At 40.4% G+C, this 27805-nt stretch overlaps 1 protein-coding gene across 3 annotated transcripts in view; it reads right to left on the bottom strand.

Annotated features, from left to right (window-relative positions):
* Positions 1-12492: 12492 nt before the first annotated feature.
* The window catches only part of CERK (ceramide kinase), a 65643-nt gene continuing 50330 nt past the window's right edge, over positions 12493-27805 (bottom strand). For 2 of the 3 annotated variants that reach the window (XM_075124484.1, XM_048836256.2), the window contains exons 9-13: positions 24518-24623; positions 22695-22765; positions 18455-18666; positions 15824-16032; positions 12493-14376 (exon numbers count right to left, since the gene is read on the bottom strand). In XM_075124484.1, the coding sequence (XP_074980585.1) occupies positions 14277-14376; positions 15824-16032; positions 18455-18666; positions 22695-22765; positions 24518-24623 (698 nt within the window). In that variant the 3' untranslated portion in view covers positions 12493-14276. The remainder of the gene's footprint in view (positions 14377-15823; positions 16033-18454; positions 18667-22694; positions 22766-24517; positions 24624-27805) is intronic. The other variant, XM_048836257.2, reaches the window with a different exon arrangement.

Here is a 27805-nt window from a genome sequence, read left to right as displayed (position 1 = left end):
AAACCAGTTACAGAAGTGGCGTTCTCCTCAGGAAGGAGTTTGCATTGTTATTATCATAATTCCTGCAGGTCTGGCTGGCTGGCAGAATGCAGAGCAGCTTTAATCACACTTTTAAACAAAAGTGGCAGAAATTTATGCTAGGAACAACAGTGCTGTCAGCTGTGTTGGATGCTGTTACAAACTAACAATCAGCTGTCAGATATGCAGACAAAATAAAAAGAAGCAGGCCCCTCTTCAAATGGTGAGGTAATGTTATAAAAATATAAAGAACACAATTAAATTTAATCAAACATTTGCACTTATAAACGGCTGCCACAGAGGCCTCCTGGGGCTTTGATAAACACGTTCAGATTGTCAAGTGTGACTGCAGGAAGATTAGATAGAAAGGTATTGTAATGATAGGGGACTGGAGAGAAAGGTACCATCTCCTGCGGGCATACTCCCCAGTTCTCTAATATATAAATTATGTCCCTTGGTTGCTCGCTGCTACCTCTCTACCTCGTACTTGTGCTGATGATAATCAAGGATGCTCACTACTATAGAAGGGATAAAACCAGACAGAAACAGTGAGCAGTCCTCTAACATTTTACTCTAATGAGTCAGGTCCTTAAAATAACAGACCTCTGTGTAATTATGCAACATCAGCTGATATTGAACAGCCTTCTCCAGTATCACAAGCTGGTGGCAATGCCGATTATACCTTGTTCGCATTTTCTTATTGTTCCTGCTCTCTCTCCATTGTCCTGATTCTGCTGGACTGAGACCAGTGGTAGCAGAGTTTCTTGTCAAACACTGACAGGAACAACTGTCTCCTGAAGGGCAAGTTTCACATGGCAAAGTAGTTCAAGAGTTCACAGGGAAATTGATTGCAATTCCAATATAATATTTCTTCTTACGTAAATAAGAATATGTATCAATAGCAGGTTGGACTTGAAGTCTCTTTTCCTAAGTAAACAAGCAGATTGGCTTATACTGGATAAGCAATAGCCATGTAATTTAAAAACACAGCAACTTTTGGAGGCCAGAAAACAAATGGCAAATGAAGAAAGAATTTTCGAAGCACTGAAAGCATGCTGCTGATGGGATGGAATTTAATACCTCGGTGTTTGTTACAGGCATTTGGAGGACTCCTTGAATCATCCACACAGGTTGTATTTTCAAAGTTTATGAATTGTCACAAACCCTTTCCCCTCATGGTTTGTTTTTTTCCACCTTGGTGTCCACGTCTACTCCATGCTGATTAGGCCTCAGCTGGAGCACCGTGTCCAGTTCTGGGTGTCACGTTTCAGGAAAGATGTGGACAAATTGGACAAAGTCCAGAGAAGAACAACAAAAATGATGAAAGGTCTAGAAAACGTGACCTATGAGGGAAGATTGAAAACATTGGGTTTGTTTAGTCTGGCGAAGACAAGACTGAGAGGGGACATAACAGTTTTCAAGTACATAAAAGGTTGTTACAAGGAGGAGGGAGAAAAATTGTTCTCCTTAACCTCTGAGGATAGGACAAGAAACTATGGGTTTAATTTGCAGCTAAGGCGGTTTAGGTTGGACATTAGAAAAAACTTCCTAACTGTCAGGGTGGTTAACCACTAGAATAAATTGTCCAGGGAGGTTGTGGAATCTCCATCATTGGAGATTTTTAAGAGCAGGTTAGACAAACACCTGTCAGGGATGGTCTAGATCAGTGGTCCCCAATGTGGTGCCCGCAGGCGCCATGGCATCCGCCGGGGCATTTATGTGCGCCCACCATCAGGGCCGGCACCAAGGAATGGAGAGGAGAGGAGCATATCCACCAGAGAAGCTGCGGCTGAAATGGTGCCAAGGCATCGCTGCCTGCCACGCTCTTCTGAAGGCATGAATGTGCTCTTGGCCACAGAAAGGTTAGGGACCACAAGTCTACATAACACTTAGTCCTGCCATGAGTGCAGGGGACTGGACTAAATGACCTCTTGAGGTCTCTTCTAGTTCTACGGTTCCATACCATCAGATCTCCCCTGAAATAGTGGGCCCATAGTCTCACCTCTCAACCTAAGACCAATAAACAGGCTATTACTTCATTGCAGATGTACTCCTTTATTGGCAAATCCTGCCCTGTGCCAAGGCCAGGTATAGAGGAGTGAGGCAAGGGAACAATCCTGGAGCTGGAGAGAAGAAATCCTCGCCCCAAGGCTCCACAGAGCAGAAAGAGAACTGTCTACAACTGAACTCTTAGGGCTTCACTGGCTTCCACACTGCTTGCTGCATCCAACCAAGATGGGAAATGTCTGGTAGATCTGCACAGTCATGGGTCCAGTGGTCCTACCCATACTTCACCTCACCCCCATTCCCAGTTCAGCAGTGCAGGAGACGTCTCAAGTTGAGTTCAACAGGCAGACTCCCAGAATCCTCTTACCCCTTTCCTGAATCCTCCCTCACTCTCCCACCCTCATGCAGCAGCACCACAGGATATGTCTACACTGCATCTGGGAGTGAGCATAATGCCTGCATAGACACACTCACACTCGCTGATAAAACAACTAGCGGGCTCAAGCTAGCATGCTAAATATAGCAGCTTTGGCAGAGACTCAGGCTAGCCACCTGATCTCAAACCCAGGTAGGCCTGAGAGCCTGATCTGCCGCCTCGACTACAACATCCACAGGGCTATTTTTAGCACACTAGCTGGAGCCTGGCTAGTGCCTGGCTCTTTACCTGGGCTGGGAAGCTCGCTCCCAGCTGCATTGCAGCCATTCCTCCAATACATCCTCCATAGCAGTGGTGTGGGCCTGGATTTGGAGCAGGGAGTTCCTTTGTCCTGTGTTTGTACACCGCATAGCACCATGGGGATATCATAACAGTATCCAACCAAAATAACATTGAGAACAAGTTGTAGGGAGATAATCGGATCAATTTCAAAGATGACCACACTTTTCACCGTTTCTGTATATTTTTTTTAAATAGTAAAATTACTACACAGAAAGCAGCCAGTGAAGTGGGCTGGCTCTCTGCTTCCACACGTGTTACTCGGGAGAGTGCAATATGTGGAAGCTGGCAAATATTGTCATTTCAACTAGAAAGAATCAATGCAGCAGAATAAAACTCCTTAGAAAATCATTTGTACCTCACTGCTGATAAAACAACTAAAGCTGTCGCAGTTCACATCCCTCCGAGCTGGCAAGTCTGTACTTTTTCTGTCTCAGACCCGTTAACTCCTTGTCGTGGCCTGCAGTCATCCCTCCCCGTCAAGCTCAGAGGGAGGCCACTCTGCCTCACTACATCACACAGCAGATAGTCAATTATTAGGCTAGGGCTTTGGCTCTCTGGGTGGGGCTGAGCACCACTCAATGTATAGCCTGAGCCTTCTAGTGGGACAGGGTACTACAGAACTCAGTAGCAAGGCTGGAGTCTTGCAGCTGGCTAAAGCCATCTGCTTCCTTCACCGGTTCACTCCCAACTGAGCTGAAGGGCCCGTGTCTTATACTTCCTGTCCCATACCTCTGCTTCCAGTGTGTATGTGTGGGGTGAGGTGGTGCTGGCTTGGCCTCATCCACCAGGGGAAGTGTAGTTCAGAGGCCACTCTGCCTTACCTCGCTCCTCAACTGAACCCTAGCGTTAGGAGTTCAGAAATACATGCCCCTCATCTTTTGATCTTGGTTAAGTACCAATGCCATAATTCCATGCTTCCTAGCTCTTTCACACGTGCATCTTTCATGCATCTTTTTTCCCTCAGCATTTAAAGACTTCATCCTTTATTTCTTCCTATTGGTGATACTATTAAGTACACACACTTAATTGAGTTACAAGCAAATACATAGAATAATGTCAGGGAGTTTATCTTTGTCAATCCTAGATAGGTAATTAAATAGTATCCTTCACACTCTCTTCTGAGCAACCGGGACCCTTTAAACAGATATGCTGTTTTAACATAATGTCAATACATTTTCTTGTCCTTTCCTCTGTTGAGATGAGATTGTGTATTCCCTAGAAAATGGAGCTATGCCTAGCCCAAGACAGTGCCTGGAGATTAAAGTAACACTTCCATCAGATTTAATAACTGGGGGGTCACAGAACATCAAGAGAGAAGTGAAAAATTAGTTCTCAGGTAAAATTAACAGAAAACTATTCTATGTGTAATATAATAGCTACAAATGACTGTTACACAAAACAAATCTGGTGAAAAGAAGTTTGAAAAAGCACTTGGGTAGGATGTATATTGGCCAAAACAGATTGGGACAAATTCTTAGCTGGTGTAAATGAGTGTCGCTTGATTAAATCTACAGAGATATGCTGATTTACATCTGCTGAGTATGTGGCCCTTAACACTCAATTGTTTTTGTCCATGGTATCTGTAAAAGAAGAGAAAACCAGGTTGGTTTCAGTACCACCAACATTTAAGTGGACTGAAGAGGCTGTGTTAAGATTTGCTTGGATTTCAAACTTTTATGTAAGATTATTAAAGTAGAGTGGTCATATGCCAAAGGCTTCAAAGCACAGTCAGTTTGGATTTTATAATCAGCATGCTACTGGCCAAACCTTCAAGGCAAATCTGAGTAAACTCAGAGAAGCCTTGCCTTTGACTGGCAGCTTTTTTCTGTTGCATATCTTTATTCTAGTGCTCCCTCCAGGGCAGAAGGAAAAGTACTCCTCCCTACCTTTTTGACAGCCACCCTCAGCATTCCCACTATAGATCCAAATGTAATAATGTCCACGCTCACAAAGTCCTTCTGGCAGTATAAACAGCCATTTTCCTATTGATAGCTTATGATCGCTGACAAAATCCCATTACAACCATTGGGATGCTCTTCAGTCAAGTATTGTGTAGATTTGGGATCCCATTGTAAGCAAGCCACCTCATGGCAATAAATATTAGGAATATTTGCATTGTAATCACTCTATGCTATTTTCTGCAAAATTGTTTTTATGTATATATCATTGCTTTGCTATACAGGAAACAAGATATAGAGCATGAATATTGACATTCATATTATCCATACACTTAGACATCATAAAGAAACTGTGGTTTGTAAAGGCTTTCAATAAAGACTGGCTGTGGGAAGGTTAAGTAGAGTGGGAACAAGCATCTTAGCAGTACCCTGTGATACTTCTGTTTCCTTGGAGACTTTCTTAGATCTAGAAACAAGTAAGAAAATATTATTGTTCACAGTATAAGAACCAGAAGTTTCTGTTAACCCTCTCTTAGTGCGCATTAGGTAGATGCAATGCAAGTATGAATATGCCAATGCTTTACTAAAAAGGCAATTGCCCTGTGCTTCTGTACCAGCTATGGACTGGCTACAGAGCTGGGTTCTGTAAAGACACATAGTAAGAGCTCCTGCTCTAAAGAACTTACACTCTGAAGAGACAAGATGTGCTCATGATAAAGTCCTTTAATGTTCCGCCAGTCTGGCTCCAAATTACCTTAAGTAAGGTATTTTACACACAGCGCCACCTTGTGGCTGAACAGCATAATATAGTATAACATTCCACTAAGGCTACAGTAATGTTCTGTAATCTTAGACCACCTAGGGACAGTTCAATATTCAGGTATTTAAATATTCTCAAAGGTAGCATCTACCACCTTGTCTATTGAATTCCTTACACCCAATATTGTTTTCATATTACTATGTTAACTCAGATGCTGTACCCTCAATATTTCTACCTGACAAAGGGGTTTCAACAGGTAAATTGTACTGATTTATATACATAGCTATACATGTCATAGTTACAGATAAAAGCTTGGTCTCTGTGACATTTGTGTTATGTTGACTATTTTAATTATTGTTTGGATCAGACAACGTACCATTATAAAAAAAAGATACCGTTGTCACATGGACACTTCCAGAGGCCAAACAATTATAATACCCCTTCACTGGATTATAAGAGTATACCCCTTGTACCAAATTCAGGTCCATCAGCACTTGGAATATCTTTATCTTCAGAAAGTTGAGAAGAAACTATACAGAACAGAGGGAGCATAGAGAAGGACTAGAAAGACTGTCTGCTAGAGTGAGTGGCAGAGAACTGTGCCACAGGAATATCAAAGAAGGGACAAAAAAGCATAAAGGAGTACAGAGTAAGGGTGGTGAGGACAGGACTATAGGACCCAGGGACTACTGGAAGAGGGCAAGGGAAGAAATAAAAGGTAAGGATAGCATGAAGTAAAGCAAGAAGAGAAACCTGCACAGAAAAGCCAGACAGAAAAGAAGGGGGCCAGATGTAGGCTGGATAAGCTCTCAGAAAGGCTGAGTAGAACAGTAGCACTCAGAAATGATCTGCGGCATGAATGAGCACATAGGGCAGGGCATAGCCAGAAATTTACAGAGAGAAGAAAGCAGGAGTTGGACTTTCTGGAATTCCTGTACTTAAAGTGGCAGATTTCAGACAAGTTTGCCAAAGTGACTTCAAATGATGCAAAAGCGAGGGAGTGATTTTTACAGTGGGTTTCCTGAAAGGTGCTGGAGCGAGGGAACTAGAAACTTATCACCACTATTTACCTACATTCTGCCAATGTGCCTCAGGGGGAACCACCATCAAGGATGAAATGGTAGCCCCGCTTCAGACTCTGTTCATTTCTTGTCCTCTCTATTGCAACTGCCAACAAAAGCGCTAATTAGTATGAGTGATGGGGAGGCGCTAGTGGGTGGACACTTGGCAAATACAAATTAGACTGAGCTCACAGGCTCATTTCACATAAGTCATCATATAGCAGTCTGATGAAAATGGCCTTCATTAACAAACCACCAGCACTACATATGACCTGGTGAGAGAGAAGACATTACAGCCCATTACCAGTCACCAAGCCAGACTAAATCTACAGGAGCCATATAAAGAGCCCATGGATTCCAGACACAAAAGAGCTGCAAAATTGTTTTCATCTAGTGGCAAAAAACTATTTTTTTCTCATGTCTGTATGACATTTTTAAACATCTCTAATGAAGCCAGAAATCAGAAACCTTGTCCAACTCATTCATCTAAAAAAAGTAAGTAATTGGAAAGGAAACAACTATAGATCAACATAGTTTTATATGAGCTTTCCAGAATTATTTGCACTCAGTTGTCACTGCAAGGAAAATTAAAAACCAGAAAGTATCAGTTTGTAATAAAAGTGCATTTTTTTCTGAAGCTTATGAATTGACAGCTCTTTTCTTGGTCATTTCTTAACAATTAATTGGCTTGGCTTTTCCAGCCCACTTTCAGAAACGAAACCCCGCATTGGAATATACAGTATTTTAAGATAATTTACTTTCAGCAGAGGGCTCTATAGGACCACAAAATCTGCTGGTATTCCAGGGCACAGATTTTGTAGGTGCAATTTCCTATAAATGGCTACTTTTCAAATGCAGGCTACATTTCCGATTTTTTTTTGGTCATATTCTCCCGCTGCTGCTACTAGCACAGCTCCACCACGGCTAGCAATATGCCAGCCAGCCAGCTAGTATAGACCAACTGCCAACATTTCCCCATTTTGCAGCCAGTCCTAATGTTAGGCAGCCTTATCTGCCAAAGTGCTTTAGGGAATATCAAAAGCCAAGGGGGTGGCACGTGCTCGTTCAGAGGAAGAGCAGGTTAAAGCAAAATACCCAGTTTCCCACAGATAGCAGAACACATCCAAGCGCATGTTCAGTCTAGTTATCTGCTTGGAGATTTATCTGTTTGGCCTTTTCTCCTTTGCAGCTGCATAAAGAGACTTTAAAGACTTATCTCAAATGAGCTTTGTGCCAAATTACGTGGCTTCCCTATTGTCAAATTAGTGAACACAATAATGAAGGAGTGGGCTATTCCACCCATATCTCCCTTCTGGGGTTCTCAAAAAAAGTGTGTGCCGCGCGTGTGTGTGTGTGTGAGTGAAATATGAACAAATGGAGCTGTGTGAAAGAGAGTGAAGGTGAAGGAGCAAGCGTTCCCATCACAGCTGCTACCTGCACTGTCTCTTGCGACCTTGGACCTTCTTCATCCTAATCCTGGAGATGTCACAACCAGACTGAGGGAGCCAGATGACACCTCCACCAGCTACAACTAAATCCTGACCGGGGATATAACGTTTTGTCCCACAAATACCCTATTTCTTCTTTTTCCTATCCCTCTTCTTTTCCCTTCTCTCTAATAAGAGTCTGTCTTAGCTGGCAAAGACTGTACATTTTGCAACACTGCGGTCAGCCTGCGACCAGAATGCTAAATGCAATGCCCTAAACAGCCCCAACACCGGTACAAATTGGCCAGATCTTGAAGTGGCTGATAAGTCTGTGTACCGTGCCTGTAGTTTTTCCAGCAGAGAGGCTGCAAGTGAGAGTCAACACCAGAGACAGGAGCTGGGGATCTTTCTATTTTTAATGTTCTTTTCCTTTCCACTTTTGTGTACTTTTGGCTTGTTTTGTTTTCTAGGAAACGGGACTGGACTTTAACAGCGGCACCAACAACAGCTCCATCCCATCCCAACTAACTTCTCTTTTCACCAAAGGCCAGTTAGTACCATCTTTAATTCCAACTAAGTGACACCCAACCAGGGGGGGTTTATTTCTAAAAATGCTCTCTGGCTACTGGGAAATGGAACAAGGGACATTGTTAAAATGAAAGCCTTAATACTTTACATTGTAATTGCTTTAACTGCTTTTCCTTCTTTTCTATATCTTTGATAAAAAGTTAAAAGATTTTTAATGGTGTATTTGGCACAGTACTATGTAGATTGAGGTCTCTGTACACCAAACCCCAAACCTTGTTTAAAAACTCTTTAGTACTAAACAATTTCAGGTTCACGTTGACACCCTTAACTCTTTGGTCCCATATGTTCCTCTAAATTAACACAGCAGGACCCTGGGAGACATTCAGCCAAGGAACAGAAAGGAATGAAAGGTCAAACCTGAGAAGGGAAGCAGGGGGTTTACATTGATACTTTCAGTTTGGGTTTTCGTTGGGAGATTCCAGGGGAGCACCCTTGAGTCCTGGCCTGAGAGAAGGGTGTAAGGACTGCAGGGCCCAGTGTCAGGGCTAAAGATTTGTTATAAGGACATTGGACTGTTTATATGTTGTGTTGGGTTTTCTTTTGCTCTGGAAGAGGAGAGACTTTCAAGTTATTGGGCCAAAGGGCTAAATTTCAGGATGGGAGACCACCACAGGGCAGAAGCGGCTGTGGATAGAGAGTGCCAGAAAGGGGCAGGGCCTGCTATGCCATGCCCAACCACGAGGGGGCACCCCACCAGTGAGTTCACATTTCTACACCCTGGGCTTGAACTCAACCTGCTAATCCAAGATAAAAGCCAAGTTGCCATGTCTTTACTGCTATTTAACCCAGGTTACTTGACATGGGTTAGCTAACCCAAGTTAAGAACACACTTCTTCTTTGCAGCATAGACCTACTCGGAGACTAAATATGGAGGGGCCCCTAGTGGAGGCTGGAAGGCAGATAGTCACCACCATCTGGTCTAGACCAGCTCTGGTGTTTCAGCAATATGTTGTCAGAGGGGTAGCCATGTTAGTCTGGATCTGTAGTGCCACAGGACTCTTTGCCTCAATTATGATGTTAGGCTAGATTAAATGTTCAACCACTCTGTTGCTCCTTACAGCACTTCCTGGCACTGAGGGGATATGGAGGTGTTGACCACCTGTTGGGAGCTCTGGCAGGCATCCTTTCTGAGGAAGGCCTAGAGCTCCAAGGAGAGTCCAGCCTTTTAGAAGGATGCAGCATCCCCTCCCTCGGCACCCAACTAGATCCAGTAAGGAAGGGGCCTGGAACCATGGCTCTGCATTCTCACCAGCCTCACGTAGGCCCTTTGGAGAAGTGAGCCCCAGCCGGACTAGCATCACACAGACCTTGTACTTGAAGTGCAAGGACTGCTGTGGTGCCTGATCCCTGTGCAGCTACAGCGTGGGGGATGGGGGAGCTTCCTTGCCTCCTTACCAGCTCCCAATCCCTCCTAGAGTGCCTATGCACAGGCTAGCACAATCTAGTCCTAGAGAAGTTACTGGTGTTTACCTGGAGCAGGTGCCATTCACCAATGATTGCACAAAGGTCCAGTGACTGGTTAATCTTTGAGCATCAGGCTGTCTGCAGCAAATTGAACAGGGGCAGGGTGTAAGGGAGTTGCCCCCAAACTCATGGGCAAATGGCAGGGCTGCAACTCAACCACTCTTTGACTGCTACAGGTTGGAACAACTACTCTGTGAAGGGAGTTTGGACCACAGGATCTGCACAGTTGCAGATTCTTTATCCCCTCAGCCCAGCCCAACCCCTCTTGTGCATGGGCCTATGCAGAACTGGCAAGGAATTCCCTTTTCAATGCACTGGGGAAGTGCAGGACTACAGCCCAGCCACTCTGCCTATGGGTCCCCCTTATACAGTCTCACGCTGGAGTTGTCATAGCGCACACCATCTTGTGATAACCCTCAGCCAGAGGATCAGTTTCATCCATTGAGACCGAAAAATCTTTGCCTGGGGAAAAGTAAACTAACAGAACAGTTACAGCCAAGTTATCGAAGAGGCCCCAACTCCACTTCCATTTGTTGGCACGCAGCTTTGCGCACACATACATATGGAGACCTTGAGCAAGGAGCACATCTTGGCTGACGGTGGGGGTTAAAAGCTCTTTATAGGCCCCTGATCCCACTACTACTGTGCATAGGGCATTGGGTAGGGAAAGTGACTGCATCTCACACCCGAGGTTCTGACCCCAAGTTTTGAAACTTGGCACAGTGTATGATCTATTTGAAGACCCTATGCAAACGTGCACTGCCATTTCTGCAACAGCCAGGTAAATCGTGAATCGAGTTATGGATCACTTCTTTGGTGGCATAACACTGCTTAGCTTCAAGCTGTTTTCACTTACTACTGATTCTGCTCTAGCACTTTTTTCTTTTTGTTTGAGCAGGCTGACCTTCGTTTATATAAACTACACAGATAAATACCATGTAGATATTGCAGCGATAGGCACCTTGGAAATACAGCAGATAGTAGAGAGAAATAAGGAAATACCAAGAGAACAGATGGTGTCTCTCTCAAAAAGAATTCTGAGACACCTATTCTCATTCTAGGCTTAATGTGTTTCCATATGGGATATACTGAAAACATGTTTCATTTCCTAGTATTAAACAGAGATAGAGTTACTTATTACATTGACATTTTAAAAATCCATGTTTTTGCTTAAGGCAGATGTCTAGAAGATATTTTGTGTGTTCACTAGTTTTGTGGTTCACTTTGGTTTTATAAATTAGAGTACAATACAGTTAGTGCACCCAAATACTGAATTGCACTGTATCTAAAGCTTTGTTTGCTATTTTACAGTCTGTATCTTATAAATCAGTTATTTAAACAGACATCTAATTATTTTCAGTCGCAGACTAAGTTCTGGAAAGATAATTGCTAGAAGTTGCTATTGGTGTTATGGCAACAGTGTGTGCAAACTCAAAGAATTGGTAGATATCTGTACATTGTCTTAGTAATGGAATTTATACCAGATTGTGCACATTTTCCTTATATTTGGGTTTTGGAAAGAGTTACTGTTATTCACATGTATTACCTTCATATTAGAGAGTCTAGGCAAGTGCGTTAACATCTTTTATTGGACAAATTCATATTGTCATTTGTAATCTAGGCATTCTGTAAACTCAAACTTTATGAATTTGTTATACTCATTTCTTTCTCCAATGTGAATCAATATTGTTACTAGGCACCAAATAAGTCCTGTAGTCAGTTTTTCATGAGATGCATCACTGACCAACAAATGATCTGAGAACTGTATTAGCTAAAATTCAACCATGTTTCTTCCAGATGATTAATCCAGGGTGAATCATCAGTACAATTACTTAGTTTAAATGTAGAACATCCTTTTTATTTCCTATACAAACATAGTTCAGCTCCCAAACTATGACTTAGAGATCTTGACGGCTATGGCGAAGGACAGATGTCAGGATTGTACGGAATGAGCCATGATCAAATTACTTTTTCAGCAATATCACAAGACTGCAAAATATGCTGTGACCTTCAGAGTCACCACCCATAAAAATAAAATCCACTGACTAATTTGCCAGTTCCTTGTTCCTTTACTTCTGCAAACAACTGTATCTCACACTGGCTTGCTCACATGCATAAAGGATGATGCATACTCTTCTGTATTTGTTGCTCTGCATCAAACTGGCTGTATAGTTACATAGTTCTACTCACTATTTTGAATGTAGATCTCCCAGATGGAAGCCTGTTAATTAATTCTGTGTTTGGCTAAATCTGCTTATGTTGGTGCCAGCTAGCTCTTGCTATCACAAACCGACAGGACAGAGATCTGGTGATGAGCACATTTTGGAGGATGAAAGAATGTGGGTAGGTGAACAGGTCAGCTACAGGTCAGAACTAAGTATTTTATAGTTCACTTAACACAACTTGTTCTGAATTTTGAAGATCTGCTGTGCAGATCAGAGCAGCTAAAAAGTAGGGGAATTAGCATTGATAAAATAGCTCGGACTCAAATCTGTGGAAAAAGAACAGAATTGCTGGAGCAGAAACTTATGACAAAAGAAAATCAGCCATATTGTGTACAACATAACTTTATTTTTCAGAAGAGTTCACCTCAATGTGTCAGAACAAAATGTACTTTTCTAATCTTGAAGCCAGCAAGATTTTAAAAGTTAAACTTTTAGTTTTCCCATCTGTAATTTTCATATTGAGATGGATTTTAGAAAAGTATTTTAAAGGAAAATTATTTGCATATGTTTGATCAGAACACTGCAGTACGAATATCATTATAGCAATGATACAGCACACCATTTAGTAATTACACTTAAACGTAATTGCCTCTATTGCAAAAAAACCCAGCCATCTATGATAACTGTACTTCAAGTGCTTCAGCAGTACAATGAAAAATTATCAGAGTTTAAACAATACAAACAGGTGGGAAAAACAAAACTACTGCAGCTAAACAACAGAAATTTCAATAAGTTATTTAAATATGGTACTGTTAGTCGTTCAGACACAAAACAAACACAAACAAAACCTTTTATAGCAAAGCATATGCTCATCAAAAGGCAACATAGAGAGAGGGTGCTAAACTCTGATCTTCATTATGTAGGTGTGAGACTGGATAAAAGAGAATTCAGGCCAAAATCTATATTGACTTCAGATTTCAGCACAAAAGTATTAATACGCCAATTAATATACACATGTAAATAATCACTCCATATCTGTACAGGATCATCAATTTTCCCTGCTAAAATAGCAAGCTATTGACACAGTGAATTTGTGATTTATCAAAGGTCAGTTTTTCCCCATACAAAACACAGCAAATTAAGTTTTATTTTATTATTTTCCACATTTCACTAATTAAAAGTACCTAAAATCTTTCAGTCAATTAAATCACATTTAAGATGAACTTGTGGCCCCATGTTCACCTTGTATAATGGACTCTCCAAAGGACTGTGCCATTGTCAAGGAGGGAACCTTTTTGTGTATTAACTTAAAATACTTAGAAAATGTAGAATTTGCTGGTGCTTTATAATGTATTTATAATTTTTCTCTTGTCTATGCCTTTCTGGTATTATAAAATGCCCCTATGAGCTGCTTGAGAGATACTTCAGCTTGTGGTACTTGGTATCATCCAAACAGTTCACGAAAGCCTTTTATAATCCCACAAAGTTCCATAAACACTTTATAAGTGTTTATAAACACAAGATCAGGTATGCTTTATAGACAGATGTGCCTTTTATTTACTAAAATATTTCTAAACTCTTAAAATTATTACTTAAAGCCAGGAATGTATATTTGAATTGCATTGATAAGTTGCAAGATACAGTCAGAATCAAGTAATGAAAGATTAACCAAAAATAGAGATGAAGATGAAGTAAATGAAGATATATCACTACTTTCCAGTATTTAATCACAGGCAGCTATAGAATAATTCTAGCAAAGCAGATCGTTTCAAACTGACATTGCAAATATCTCATTTTGATCTACTCCAATGGTGTAATTTCAAAGGAAAGTACTCACACTACTTTAACACATCTATAATTATTACTGCAACACAGCTAGTCAATTAGTTATTTAAAAATGGAATGAACATCAGTCATTATGAAAATGTAAGCCAATTAATCCTCTTCCTGCCACACACATAATTTTGGTTGTTTCTCTGAAATATCACCTGATGACTCAGAGAAGGTTTAAAATCCTTTAAAATGTATACAGAGGAAATAAAATATTTATAAAATTATATTTTAACCGTCAAAATGCTTTCCAATTTTAAAATATTTGTTAACTTGAATGAAATTCATATTTACTCAAGTAATTTTCTTTAACCTTTTTTTAAACAGCCTGGAAGGATATCTATAGTAATTGCTCAGCTGTACTCTGGTTGTAGATAGCTTCATCGTTAGAGTTCTCCTCTATTCCTCTTGCAAAGAGTTTCATTAACTGACAGTGAACTCTGCAAAATAAAAAAATTATGTACTGAAGATTTTTTAAATTTTTCTTTTACTAAGAAGTAATCACATTTGCTATGGGCCTAATTTGGAATCACTGTGCATTCCACATAGCTGGGCTAAACATTTTATTCCGCAGCACAAAGCTATGGCCCCCTCCTGCTGGGACACTCCCCTTCTGCAGAGGATGTTGGACGGTGGAGTGCATATTCACAAGTTCACCAGCCCTGCGACCACCACTCCTCACAGAGAGTGTTCAATGGGAGTTTTGCATGAGCACACTACATCTGATTGATCACATCTGCTTATTCAAGTCTCTATGAAATAATATTTGATTCATAGATTCCAAGGCCAGAAGAGACATGGTGATTATCTAATCATTTGATTACTGTTTAATGGAACTCTGTTCTATGGACAGACTTCTGTAGTGTATTTCTGGTTCCTTTTACCAATTAAAAAAACAAACTCCAGCCTTCCACAGTCCCTCTCCCATCTGACTTGAACATTTACCTAGTTGTAAACATACTTCTGTACTTGCCAAGGCCTGAAAGTCACAAAGACCCAAAATCAGGGTACAAAGTGTCTTCATGGAGGTTAAGTAAAATGATATGGGGTTCACTCCTTTAGAGAATGTAGTTTCTATCATCTTAGTTTTATGATCCTTTATTTCTGATGCAAGTAATTTTTAACAATAAAAGTTAAGGGATAATGAATTTGTGTGGAATGTTGGTAACTTTGAGATGTATATGAATGATAACCCTGAAAATGAAGAATAACTGAAGGGTATTTTAAGATAATTCTATGCCTGAAAATGTGGCATAAAATAATGAAAACTATAAAACACCAATATTTTGAGGATATTCTCAACCCTTATATAACCTAACCGGAAGTTTGGCAAACTTGTGATGTTGCATGGAACTAGTTCCTCACTAGCCCAAACGAGCACTCTGTATCTTCACTGCTCTCTGTATCTTCACTGTGGAATCCTGGGAATTGTGGAAGCAACTAATAGCTATATAAGCTTTTAGATGAAGCAGGAAGAAGGGGAGTGAACCATCTTCATTTCCAACCTTTGCTATACAGGATATTTACAGTTAGTTTTACTTGGCAAACAAGAAGGCACATGAAGAAAAGCAAATGATCCCTGATGAAGCCAACCAATCATCGAAATTCCTGTCAGGATGTGATTTGAAACTGCTGTCAGATACATTTTAGTGTATTCTAGTGAAAGAGAAAGGATGCATTTAATATTTTCCTGGAAAGTATATGGTAAAAAGCAAAGGCTAGCATTCAAAGGAACTCTTCACAAAGATTCTAAAAAGCATCACGGAATTCTTTAGGAATATAATGTTATCTACTACCTATTAACTTCTTAAAACGGACTGACTTAAAAGCAGATATCTTAAAAGGATCACCTTGCTACAAATAATATACACCTTGACAGTTACTCACCTAACTTCAATTGTGGAGCTATCCAAAGTTTCTCCATCACAGTTCCAGATGCTGTTACTAAGATTGCAGCAACAAGCTGGATGGTCTCTGCAGAACTGACCAAAGCGTTTCTTTCCTACATCCTTGACATCAATGACACTGTCTTCTAAATGCTTTGATGTAAATTGAAACTTCTTTACCCGATAAACCTCTACAAATGTGAAGTCAAACTACAAAGAGAAATTAAAACAGGCATTCTACTAAGTATTTTATTTAAATTAATCAGTAAAGCTCAACACAGAAAGCGGCATTTAATTTTCACTGGGCTCTCCAATTTTCCAGAAGGGCTGATTGTGGCATGAAGTACAAGTGATATTTTCCTAATGTTACACAACAAGTCAATAGTTCTTTTCACATAAAACACATGGTCCTCCTGGCTTTCAGGCCTTTGCTTTCATCACCAGGAGATGGGTTCTCAAGGGCCTTTTTTCCAAAACCCTGCCCTTCTTTATGGCTAAATGGGGTAGGATCCTGAAACTATCCATAGGAGGGGGGTCCCAAAATTATTTTATGTTGTGTCATAGGGTTGCAATATGAAAAAGATTGAGGCCCCCTGCCATACCAGCCTATGATTCTCAACTTCCATACCCTATACAACTGCACTGACTTTTCTGCAACCCCCTCCCTCTGTGCTGTGTAACCTTCCCCTGAGGGCGGGGTCCAGTGATTGCCATATCTAGAGAAGTCCATGGCAGTACAGGCACTGTGAGGGAGCTGAGAATGTCAAGGGTGTGGGAGGAACAGTAATATTTATTTTCCAGTGAAGTAAAATCTTCTTAACTAGCTAACCTAATTGAAAACTAATGTGGTAATTAAGAGATTGTCTTAATTATCAGAGGATTAGAGGATTACTATGTGATAGTATACAACCACTTATTTCACAAAGTTGTTTAAAATAAGCTTTGTATAAAACATTAAGGGACCAATCAAGCTGCTGAGTGTCCTCCACTCCCAGGAGGCAACTTACAGGATCTGGTCTGAAATGTTTAAAAGTCAGGCTAATGTAAGGTACTCAGTTTAGCAACTGCAACACACGGGGGAAACAATAAAAGTGAGCAAAGGGACACCCAATAAAATGCATGCTAGCAAATATCAACTCATACCTGTTAACTAGTCTATATTAATGCAGAGACATCTCAATGTATCTAGGTTTTGGTATCATCTAAGCACCTAAATCAGAGTTTCTCAACAGAGGAATGCTAGACTAATCCAGGGACTGCCCAGGACAGAGAAGATGAGCAGACAGTGATATGGGGCATATCACTCTAGGTAGGCAGAGGAAAGAACAGAGCAGGTGGTGGGGGTGGGAAGGGATAGCTGCATGACCCTGGATCCATTCTGACTTCCCACTGCAAACATGTTCCTGTGGGGAAAGCTGTGGGAAGCTTCTCAAAGCCTATTTTCTCTCCCTGCTCATGCTGCATTCCTTAATATAGCAAGCCACAGCAGCAGCCCACAAGTACAGTGAGCAGCTTGCTAGTAACTTGTATTCATGGCCAGAGAGCCACCAATGGATGCCCACCCACCCACCCTGAGCAGCACATAGCCTTGTGATAAATGATGGAATAGATAGGGGGAGCAACCGGGGACAAGGAGCAAGGGGACAGGGAGGCAGGAACAAGCAAAAATGATTGAGAATAGAAAAGAAAAATAAAGAACAAGCAAGATCTGGGTGTGGACAAATGGAGGTGGGAAAGGAAGAGAGGGAGAATGGTATGAGGGAGTACGGGGCAAGAAGTTTTAGCCACTTACGTTGGGGAGAGGAGTGGGAATAGAAATAAAAAGGTGGGCTTAAATAAGCATTTTACAATGAGGTGCACCATTAATCAACTGTTTAGTCAATCATCCACACATGGCATTAAAGTCATTTGTCTGGCAATCATTCCAGGTAAGTCGGCATGCTGGCAGCCATAGATATGATCTCAGCACCCGAGCTAAGATTTCACCTGATAGTACATTCTAAACAAGACAGGCACACTTCCCTTGGAATTAATCCTGTAAAAATGTAACAGCATAATGCGAGAGAAATTTTGATGTAGGACAGGAAAAGCTCATATTCTAATCATGTCTGGTCATTGAAGATCTTTCAGAAGCCTGTGTCATGCGCAAATTACAGTTTTGCTAACTACATTCTGACAATTTACATACATTATGCAGTTTCCAATGAGTAAATTCTTCCTCTTCATTTCCGGTTCTGAACAGTTGTGTGATACTGCTGTGGGGCAGAAGTTCCTGCATTTCAGTGTTTGGTGAAACAAACAAACAGGTATGTGCCTACAAGCATTTGGGGATGAAAGGATTTCAAGTACTAACTGTATTCAACAGAAATTACAAGGGAAATTTTACAAAGGCCTAATGTAATTACCAAAATTGGAATTTGGCTTAGGACACCCTGGGAGAAGTCCTTTCTCTTATGTAAAATGTCACAAGATCTTCGATGGTCACGTGGACAAAATATTTCATCTAAAATGCATAAATGCTCTTGTTTATCAGTTCCACCACTAATGATTTTTGTGCCAGATAGTTTTACCAGCATTTAGATCCCCTTCACACCCTGAACAGTACATGGTGTTAGAAAGAGAGAATACATACCTGATCATCTTGGTTTGTATGTCTGACGAGATACCTCAGAAAATTGAATCTGGAGCATTTGCGAACTAGAATGAGGTCAATAGAGCCATCTGCCAAGTGAGCTGCTGGTGAAAGGCCTTTAGGACTCCGTGGACAGGCACAGCTCATATTGACTGCATTGATGGCCAGAAACTTTCCTTTAATAACCTTCCAATCTTCTCCTCCTTCATCTTCTGAAACACAAAGTGAAGCATGTCGTTAAGACTATTACCAATATACTTACAGGAGGAGTGAGATACAACCATGCTTAGCAAGTTTCAGCTCTTTAATACAAATTTTAATGCATTAGGGATATGTATCTAACGTAAGTAATACAATGTATTTTGTATATTTTACCATGAATTCATACACAAAGTTGATATTGTAATATTTAATACTTCTTCCTACTAAGCATTCTTTTATGAGTCTGTAGCACCAGAATGGTACACGCTCTTCTCCCTTATATCATAAATGTTTGACACTTCTACCACATGAACGTCAAATTCAGATTCCATATACTCCACATTCATGGTCATGGGATTAACCCACATCAAAGCAAAAAAAAAAAAAACCAAAAAGAAGTGGTGCCAACTGAAAAAAGGGAGCAAGGGGAGAGACAGCAATTTTTTTCAGTTTTAATTTCAATTTATTAATATATTTATTTATTAAGATGCTGATCCAGGAAAATTAAGGATGTGTGCATGTGGTGGTTTGCTTGTTCCATTCTGTTTTGATTTTTCCCATGCCACAAAATGTATTCAAATCAATTTAAAAAATGTGGGAGGGAGGATAAATGATTCAGGGGTCAGTGACAGCTGAAGTTTTGAGGAGGGAAAGAAGGAAATCTGAACGTTTTTCTGGCATCGGCAGTTACATGGGATTAACTGAGGGCAGAATTGGTCCCTGTGTGGTATTATAAACCTGCCCAGGTAACTGAAAGACAAAAATAGTAGATAAGCTTGTTTTCATCCAGACCAAGCTATGGGTATTATACCAGTCTCAGTTTAAATGTCTGGATGCATCAATTTCACTACCAGGTAGCAGTATTTTTTTCCCCCGACACAGTGGACTGTTACGCTGGAAACGCTGCATAAAAATGGCATTTAAAAAAAATGTAAGGAAAAAGAGTCAGACATGAGAAAAATAAGTTAAATTGCATGTTTTAGTTTTAAGATTACATCTTTTCTGCCTTATCCCCTCAATTAATTAAAAAGGCCATAAAAGCATTTTTAAACATCCCTTCCAAATATAAGTCGATTCAAATATTTAAGAGAGACTCCTCTATACAACCATCTACCCAGTCAAAAGATGCTTGGAGACTACGGTAATGAGCACTGTTTTAAGAGCCTACCTAGACAGAAAAGCAGCACTACAGATGATTAGGGTACAGTATATTAAAGGAAATATTAAGGAACCAACAAAGAAGATAAACTTGGATGATCAAGCTCAGTAATATACTGTATCAATGAAAAGGGGGGAGATGGAAGCCATGCGACATATCTACTTGAAGGGATTCTGCAATACAATATTCTTCCCCTCTACCCATTTTGGTAAATCAATAGCTAATGGTTTTCTTTCTGAGTTGGTTTTCTATGCCTCAAATGTAGTATTTTAGGACCTTCATTTGTACTATAATTCTGATATTCTTTGAACAATTTGATCAAATGGTGCCACGCTTGTTTTAGAGAAGAATTAGCCTGATCATGCAGCGTGAATAGCTTGTAAGCAAAAGCAGTATCTGTTGCGTGTGTTGGATTAATTCTGAACTGATCTTCCTCCAATCTAAACAGCAACAGAGAGACAGCGAGAGCCTGAGGGAGATATTTCTTGAAAGCAAATGAATTTTTCTAACTTCACTTGAATTTTCCACTTTTTGAATCTTCCACTCACCAGATTCGTTGGCAACTGAACTAAGGGAAACATAGCTACAGGATGACTGAGTGTTAAACATGGAGATGTTTCAGAGTATTTGATTGCAATATTCATTTGGGCCTTCCACAGGTTGCTGGAAGCTGCTGAAATTACTTGTGCAGACACAAAGAAGTGCTAGTACTCAATATTTGCTCAGCACCTGCACAGATACTTCTACATAGAACTGAGAAATGCATTCAGTGCTCAGCAATATGAGCAAATTTCTAAACCTGTGCTGAACTGAGCAGGGAGGAAGCGAGCATGACGGAGGGTAGGGAGAGCAATCCAGTGAATACAAAGCATGTGCGCAGTGGCCTTTTAAATCTTTTTAGTTATTTTTACTGCAAACCAAGACTAGCAGATGATTCCACTTTGCTTATTAGTTTCGCTTAGAGAAGAGCTGGGACAGCCATGAGGACCAGCTGCTGACAGTATCTGTGTTCTAAGAAAATAGTAATCTGCACAACCAGAAGCTTAATGCCTCATGACACGTGCTGGCCACAGTATTCCTGGCTCACTAGCTAGCAGGTCCCACTCTCTTGAGCCAGTGTTTATTGGATCATAACTAACATAGCACCATGCTTAGCAGCCTTCATGATGACCCTGAACTGCTCTTTCACAACTGTCTTCTAAATCCTTGCAGGGTTGAGTCTTTGATCAACACATCAGATAATTTTCTTCTAGTGTGACATGACACATTACCATCATCTTCCCACTTCTTTCTGCACATAAAGATGCTGAGTTAATGTAGATTTATAAGGAAAAACAGAAATTTGAAACAACCATTGAACTTTAATAAAGTATGATAAGCTCCTAAAACTGATGAAAATAAAACACTTCCTCAATATCATGACACATTTTTTGCAATTCCATCTTACCAGGGACTAGGCAATGTTACAATAAGTTACATAACCATAAAGAGAAACAAGAAAACCTGTGCCCTTGGTTTCAGCTGTATGTGGGGTGCATGTCCATAGGAAGAGCAGTGGTATGAGATACTGAATGAAAAACTGCTAAAAATGCTCCTTCGCTCCTGATCATGGGGATTCTGGGCCTGATCCAGTGCCCAGAAAAGACTCCTATTGCCTTCAACAAGCACTGGCTCAGGTACTCTGAGCAGGGTTGGTTCCTAGGCATAAGTCAAAGCAACCTGAGAGTTCTTCTAATTTACTACAGCTGCTAACTATCTTAAGGGGTTGAAATAGCAGTTGGGGATCAGTGCAGCCTGAAAACATCCCAACTCTTAAACTGGCAGCAGGAGGTGGGCCTGTCATATAAGTTGACACTCTTGGTGCTAAATATGCTAGTTTTATGACCAGAATCTACCAGCGATGTTGCACAAAATGACTGCAATATACTGGATGCTCTGGTCTACTATGTTTAAGGCCTTGATCCACTGAAGTCAGGCTTTGAATCAGGCTCTAAGGAAACAAAGAAGAACAGAAGTAGAGGTCTGCACTGGAAGTCTGTCCAAAAGACGAGAACACTGAAGAAGGATTTCCATGAGGAGATTGAGGCGGGGCTAGTTTCCAGTCAAATGGAATGCACCCATTTACATTAGTCTGAATTTGGCTCTGCTAGAGGCTCGAGGTTTGCCAAGATGGTAGAGCACAAGTGAGGGAGTAACAGGCTCCAGGAGAAGTGATGCAGCCAGGAGCAGAGCTGCACAGAGCCTTGAAGGGAAGGAGCAGTAGTCTGAAGGTACTGAGAAAGAAGACTGAAAGTCAATGCAGGAATTCAAGGAGTTGTGTATGTGTGTAGAGGGGGTTGACATGATTGGAGCACCAGATGAGGAACACCACGTAATCTGTACAGAGAACTGGTAGGATGTCACTGAGAAAGATGTTAAGTAGGTTGTTAACAGTCCATGTTCACAGCATGATACTTACAATTTTTAACTGTTTATTTAGGATGAAGTTTAGCTCTGACGAAGTATAAAACCTTAACTGCTATCTGCCGAGAAATCTATCTAGGAGGCAATTCAGCTTCCACACTAGCTCAGGGCTTGCCAATTAATTGTTATTTTGTGATTAAGAGTTCAGATGATTTAGGATTTAGTTGAGCCCACAAAATAAACTCTTCTTCTCAGGCAGGAGAAGCCTGATCCACTAAACTATTCAAGGAATTAGTATATTTATTAGGAGGATTGCTGGAGGGTGATCATTTCTTATGGTTTTTCTTTAAATTCTTCTTTTCAACTTGAATCCTAGTTTATAATAATTAAAACAAAGTGAAATTGATCTAGGTGTTCAAGAATTTTTTTGAAATGAAACATTACACATTCTTCACATTTATCACTTCAATATGTTACCATTATGTTCTAATCCATAATTCTTCTGTTGCTCCTCTGGTTGTTGCTTACTTTGCCTGCAAATGTAACACCTGAAAAACAAGAATATTGTTCAGTTTAATTTTAGTATGTTTTTCTCAACTATTGAAATAAGTTACTTAAATTATTTTACATTTGGAAAATGTTATTTTTACCACAGCCTACATTCATTGTTCTTTAGCATATAAAGAGTCCACGTGCTTCAAACAGAGTTCAGTGCTTGGACTTACACTAAAGAAATCTGTGTAAGAAATACCCAATCCCTAAAAGGGATACATACATAGTAATGGATTATTTTAGTACTAAACTATGCAAAAGTCACACTAAAACTTTTATTTTCTGCTATTGATCAGAATCAAACTGAGAGGCCATTCCAAGAGACCTGTAATGCACACCCAAGAGTCTACAGCAGAGTACAGATAACAGAATAGGATTGTGAGCACAAGTGCAGTATGATTCTCTTCCCCACATCCACACCATGGTCCCATTCCTCCAACTGGATCCACGCAGATGGATTCTTGTGCCCATGTAGAGCATCACTGATTTCAATGATGATCTGTCCTCTTGGATTGGACTGCAGGACCAGGGCTGTTGAGAGGGGCACATTAACAGCAGTACCAAGGGCTCAGGAAAGTCTGATCCCCAATTCAGATGACTTGTTTTTTTAAATGTATATTTGTTTGGAAACTCTTGTTTAGCTTTTACAAGGTTTTTTAATTTCATAATTATTTTTAGGTTCAACATTTTTAAATAGAAAAAAGTGAAACACCTTTAAAATGTAAGTAGAAAGAAAAATATCTGTACAAAATTATGGAATTTCATAAGGTCCCAACATGACATTAGTAGAGTGGGGATGGGACTCTCCCAGTGTAGGTCTTCAGCAGCAGGGACTGGACCCAGGATGCCTGGATCTGAAGCCATGAGCCTCTACTGTCTGAAATCAAAGACCCAGGTCCATTATCTCAAAGCAAGGAACAGATTCTTACACCTCAATGACTACTGACAAAGACAGTTCTACCTTAGAGCAAAATTATTAATAGAATTGGAAAAAAGGAAACTAGTGATTAATTAAAATATATTTGGCTGTATTAGGGGGCCCTGCCTCCAGTTAATGTGGGGTTTGAGTTTTGCAATTTACTTCAATGGGAAAAGAACAAGTCCCCAGACCTGAAACGACTGAACCATGTATGTAGTCACATTAATCTCAAGAGTCATATTTTGATAACTGAAAAGATTTTACCTCAATGGGACTACTCACATGCTTACATCTTTCCAGGATCTGAAGCCTCATAGTGTAATTACTTCCTTGTTTGTAGAAGCTAGAAGGCTTTTGGATTGGTCTTTTGCTCGTGTTTACATGACATGTGTCCTTGAGTGTCTCTTTGGTAACTGAGCACTACATTATTGCTTTATTTTGCTTCCTTTAGTAATGGAGGATGAAACACATCAGCTGGTCAATAGACACATTTTTGTAATGCAAACCAGTTCTAGTGTTTCTTTTTTGTTTTGAAGAGTTAACTTTGTCTACTGATTTAGGAAAATTAAGTGGTCCATTTGATAATCAAGGAACTGCACTTCTTTTTACAAAATTCATCTCTTCCATAGTATGTTTCTGGATATGGAAAAAACAAAATTGCCCTTATCTGTACCCAAAATAAATAAATACATAAGTGTTCTGTATTACTTTTCTTTGTTAGATCATGCAGAAAATGGAAGTGAATAGTTTATCAAAATAAAGGGATCTTAGTTCTGATCCCTTTTTAAACAGTTTGTGTGTAATTACCAATAGAGAGATATTAACTTACCCTGTTCTGCATTTTTTTTTATCTCTTGGAGATCCCAGTGTCTGTTTTGCTGGTAGAAAGGAAACTGTTCCCTCATAGTAATGATGAGAAAGAAACGTCTTGAAACCTTAAAAAAACAAAACAAAACAAAAAAACAACAGCAGAATTACATAGCTTTTAGTTGTTTTAATCGTGCATTTCATCCATCCCCTTGTTGTTCCATTTCCTCCACCAGGAATTGCAAGTGAACAGTTGCTCTTCTCAATTCCACATCTCTTTGCTATACTGGAACTTTTAGAATAGGTGGAAGGTGAAAAATACCTCTCCTTCATTTTCCTTAATTATTACTTGAATAAAAAAAATTGTGGCCCAGATTTTTAAAGCGTATGGCACTTAGCTATACAACTCCCGTGAATTTCAATGGCCTAGATGGGGCAAAAACATTAGTTTTTCTTTTTAAAGGAGAGGGGACATAAACAATACTTCCCAGGAGCATAATAACTGGATTTATAGGGTTCAAGAATGGAGAGTACAACCAAAATTAAAATTCAGTATTAATTTCCAAAACTCTCTGTGGAAGTGAGAAGCACAATATGAAGGTCAAATACAAAATTGAATGAGTCTATTCCTGGATTTACAAGCACTTTGGCAAACAGTCTTAAGAAAGGGGGAGGAGTAAGAAATACATGGATAGAAATATTTGAAGATCACTAGTTCACCCACCTTAAAAAAAAATCAAACCAAAACTTATTTTTTCTGGCCAATATGATTTACAGAATTTAGGAAAATAATGTTTTGGAGGTATGGATGCTTCCTCCACATCACTGTAGTTCCACTGCTCTTTCAAGCGCAACAGCCTCATTCTCTACAGTTAATCCAATACCTGGCTCCATTTTTTTTTCTCCTTGAAACTCTAATATATTTTCTATAAGAGGAACACTTGGGTTCATTGGTTCCTTTTCTACCCTCAAATGTTGCATCTTGCCCTTACTCCTTGTAGCACTAACATTATTTGTTCTCAGACAAAAAACATTCCCAAGCTCTCCCATTAAAATTGGTTACTGAATGTTAAGGTTGATATGTGATATCACTCTTACAAAGAGCACATAAACAATAACAGTGCTATTAGTAAAACCTGGACAATAACTATCATGGAAACTATCAGATGTTGACATTTAACAAATTTTGCTTAATCTGTCAGCTTCCACAGTGTGAATGGAAACAGTTGTGATGAATAATACTAGGAACTTTGTTCACTTTACTCACTGAGTTAGCTTATCAATGAAATTTTAGTTATAGATGAGGAGGTTACCTACTTGTAACTGGAGGTTTTTTGAGATGTGTGGTCCCTATCTGTATTCTGCTATGGGTTACGCATGTGCACCATGGGCCCACAATCAGAGAATTTGAAAGTAGTGTTGGTTGTTGCGCGCATGGGCCCTGACTCACATCATGCCTCTGACTGAGGTGATAAAGAGTGATAAAGGGTGGGGTGGACTGACTGCATATCCAGTTCCTTCTCCACCATGAATCTGACAGATCTGAAGTGGAAGGGAAGGAGGGCAGGAAGTGGAATACAGATAAGTATCACACATCTCAGAGAACCTCTAGTTACAGGTAAATAAATTCCTCTTCTCTTCTTCTTTGAGTGATGGTTCCTATTGTATTCCACTGTGGGTGACTGACAAGCATTCCAAGTGGGAGGAGGGTGCGAGGATGAGGATAGAAGGGTTGTGTGGAGGGCCGCCATTCCAAAGGAGGCAGCTGCCACTGCAACTTGCACCAAGGCATAGTGTGTTGCGAACATGTAGGCAGAACTCCACATGGGAGATTCTCTGGGTGGAGAAGGCCTGTCTCCTGATTCTCTTCTACCACAATAAACAAACAGTCTAGGGCAGGGGTCCCCAACGCGGTGCCCGTGGGCACAATGGCGCCCACCGAGGCAGTTGTGTGCCCCCGCAGGACAATGCACTACCGAAATGCTGCCGCACAGCGCGGCCGCCCTAAAGCCGCCCGCCGAAATGCCGCCGAGAAGCATTGCCGTTTCTCAGCAGCATTTTGGCGGTGACGCTTCTTGCTGCTGCCGCTTCTCAGCAGCATTTCGGCGGTGGTGTGTCCAGCACCCGCCACAGTCTTCTGGGAATAGGAATATGCTATTCCCACAGAAAGGCTGGGGACCACTGGTCTAGGGGACAACCTGATTGTTTTTGTTCTCTGCAGGTAAAGGGCCAAAGCTTGTTGGACATCGAGGGAATGGAGTCTACATTCTTCTGCAGATGTGTGTGGTTATGGAAAGAAAAACAGCTAAGTGAATGGACTGGTTAATATGAAACGGGGAGACCACTTTTGGTAAAAATTTCAGGTGTCGGCATAAGGAGACCGTATCCTTGTGGAATACTGTGAATGGCGTTGTGACACTATGCCCCATATTCTTCATAGAGATATTATTAGGATATGATTATGACGTAACTATGATGTATTTTATGCAAGATAGGTCATGTAAGATATCGTTGAAAAGGTTATGATTCACTGAATATGATTATCCTATTTGTATGCATGTATCATTTTGGTATCTGAAATTAGGAATATTGTCTATGCAGCTATTACAAATGAGTTTACACTAGGGGAATGCCCACTAGGCAGAATGTAGTCAGTCTAGATGGCAGGCTGGAAAGAGAGAACAATAGAACTTAGAAAATGCTAATCTCCCACTGGGAAGCCTTCCTGAGGATGCTACAAACAGTCTCTGAGTTATGGCTGCTATGACCCTACAGGGACATATGACCAAGTCACCTAGTACTGGATTCCATCTTGAAATACCATTGTTTTTCAAATGAAAGGCGTGGGAACTAAGCCTGGAGACAAAGGGTTACCGCCATATGCAAAAGCTATTTATGGCAGGGGAATGACATCATCGTGGTTCATCACTGACTCCCCGCCCAAGAACTCCTAAAAACACCTGAGAAACAAGGACTGAATTGGGAAGAAGGGCTGAACCCAGGCTAGAGGTATTTCTAGCCTGTGAAAAGAATACCTGGGGTTTTAAGCTAAAAGCAAGTGCAGTTTGCCCTCTAGAATCTCTGCAAATTGCCTAAATCAACATTTAGGGTGAGAATTTACTCCTCATATCCCATCTCTTTAGTATATTAAACTTAGATTGTGTTTTTGTATATTTGCAAGGTAATCTGCTTTGATCTGTTTGCTATCCCTTATAATAACTTAAAATCTATCTTTTCTAGTTAATAAACTTGCTTTTGTTTTGTCTAAAATCAGTGTGTGGAAATATAACTCAGAGCAGAAAGCTGCTGC

Source organism: Caretta caretta, chromosome 1, assembly GCF_965140235.1.
Source record: "Caretta caretta isolate rCarCar2 chromosome 1, rCarCar1.hap1, whole genome shotgun sequence".
Lineage (NCBI taxonomy): Eukaryota > Metazoa > Chordata > Testudines > Cheloniidae > Caretta > Caretta caretta.
Note: the sequence above shows the minus strand (reverse complement) of the source record. Positions and strands in the feature narration are given on the sequence as shown.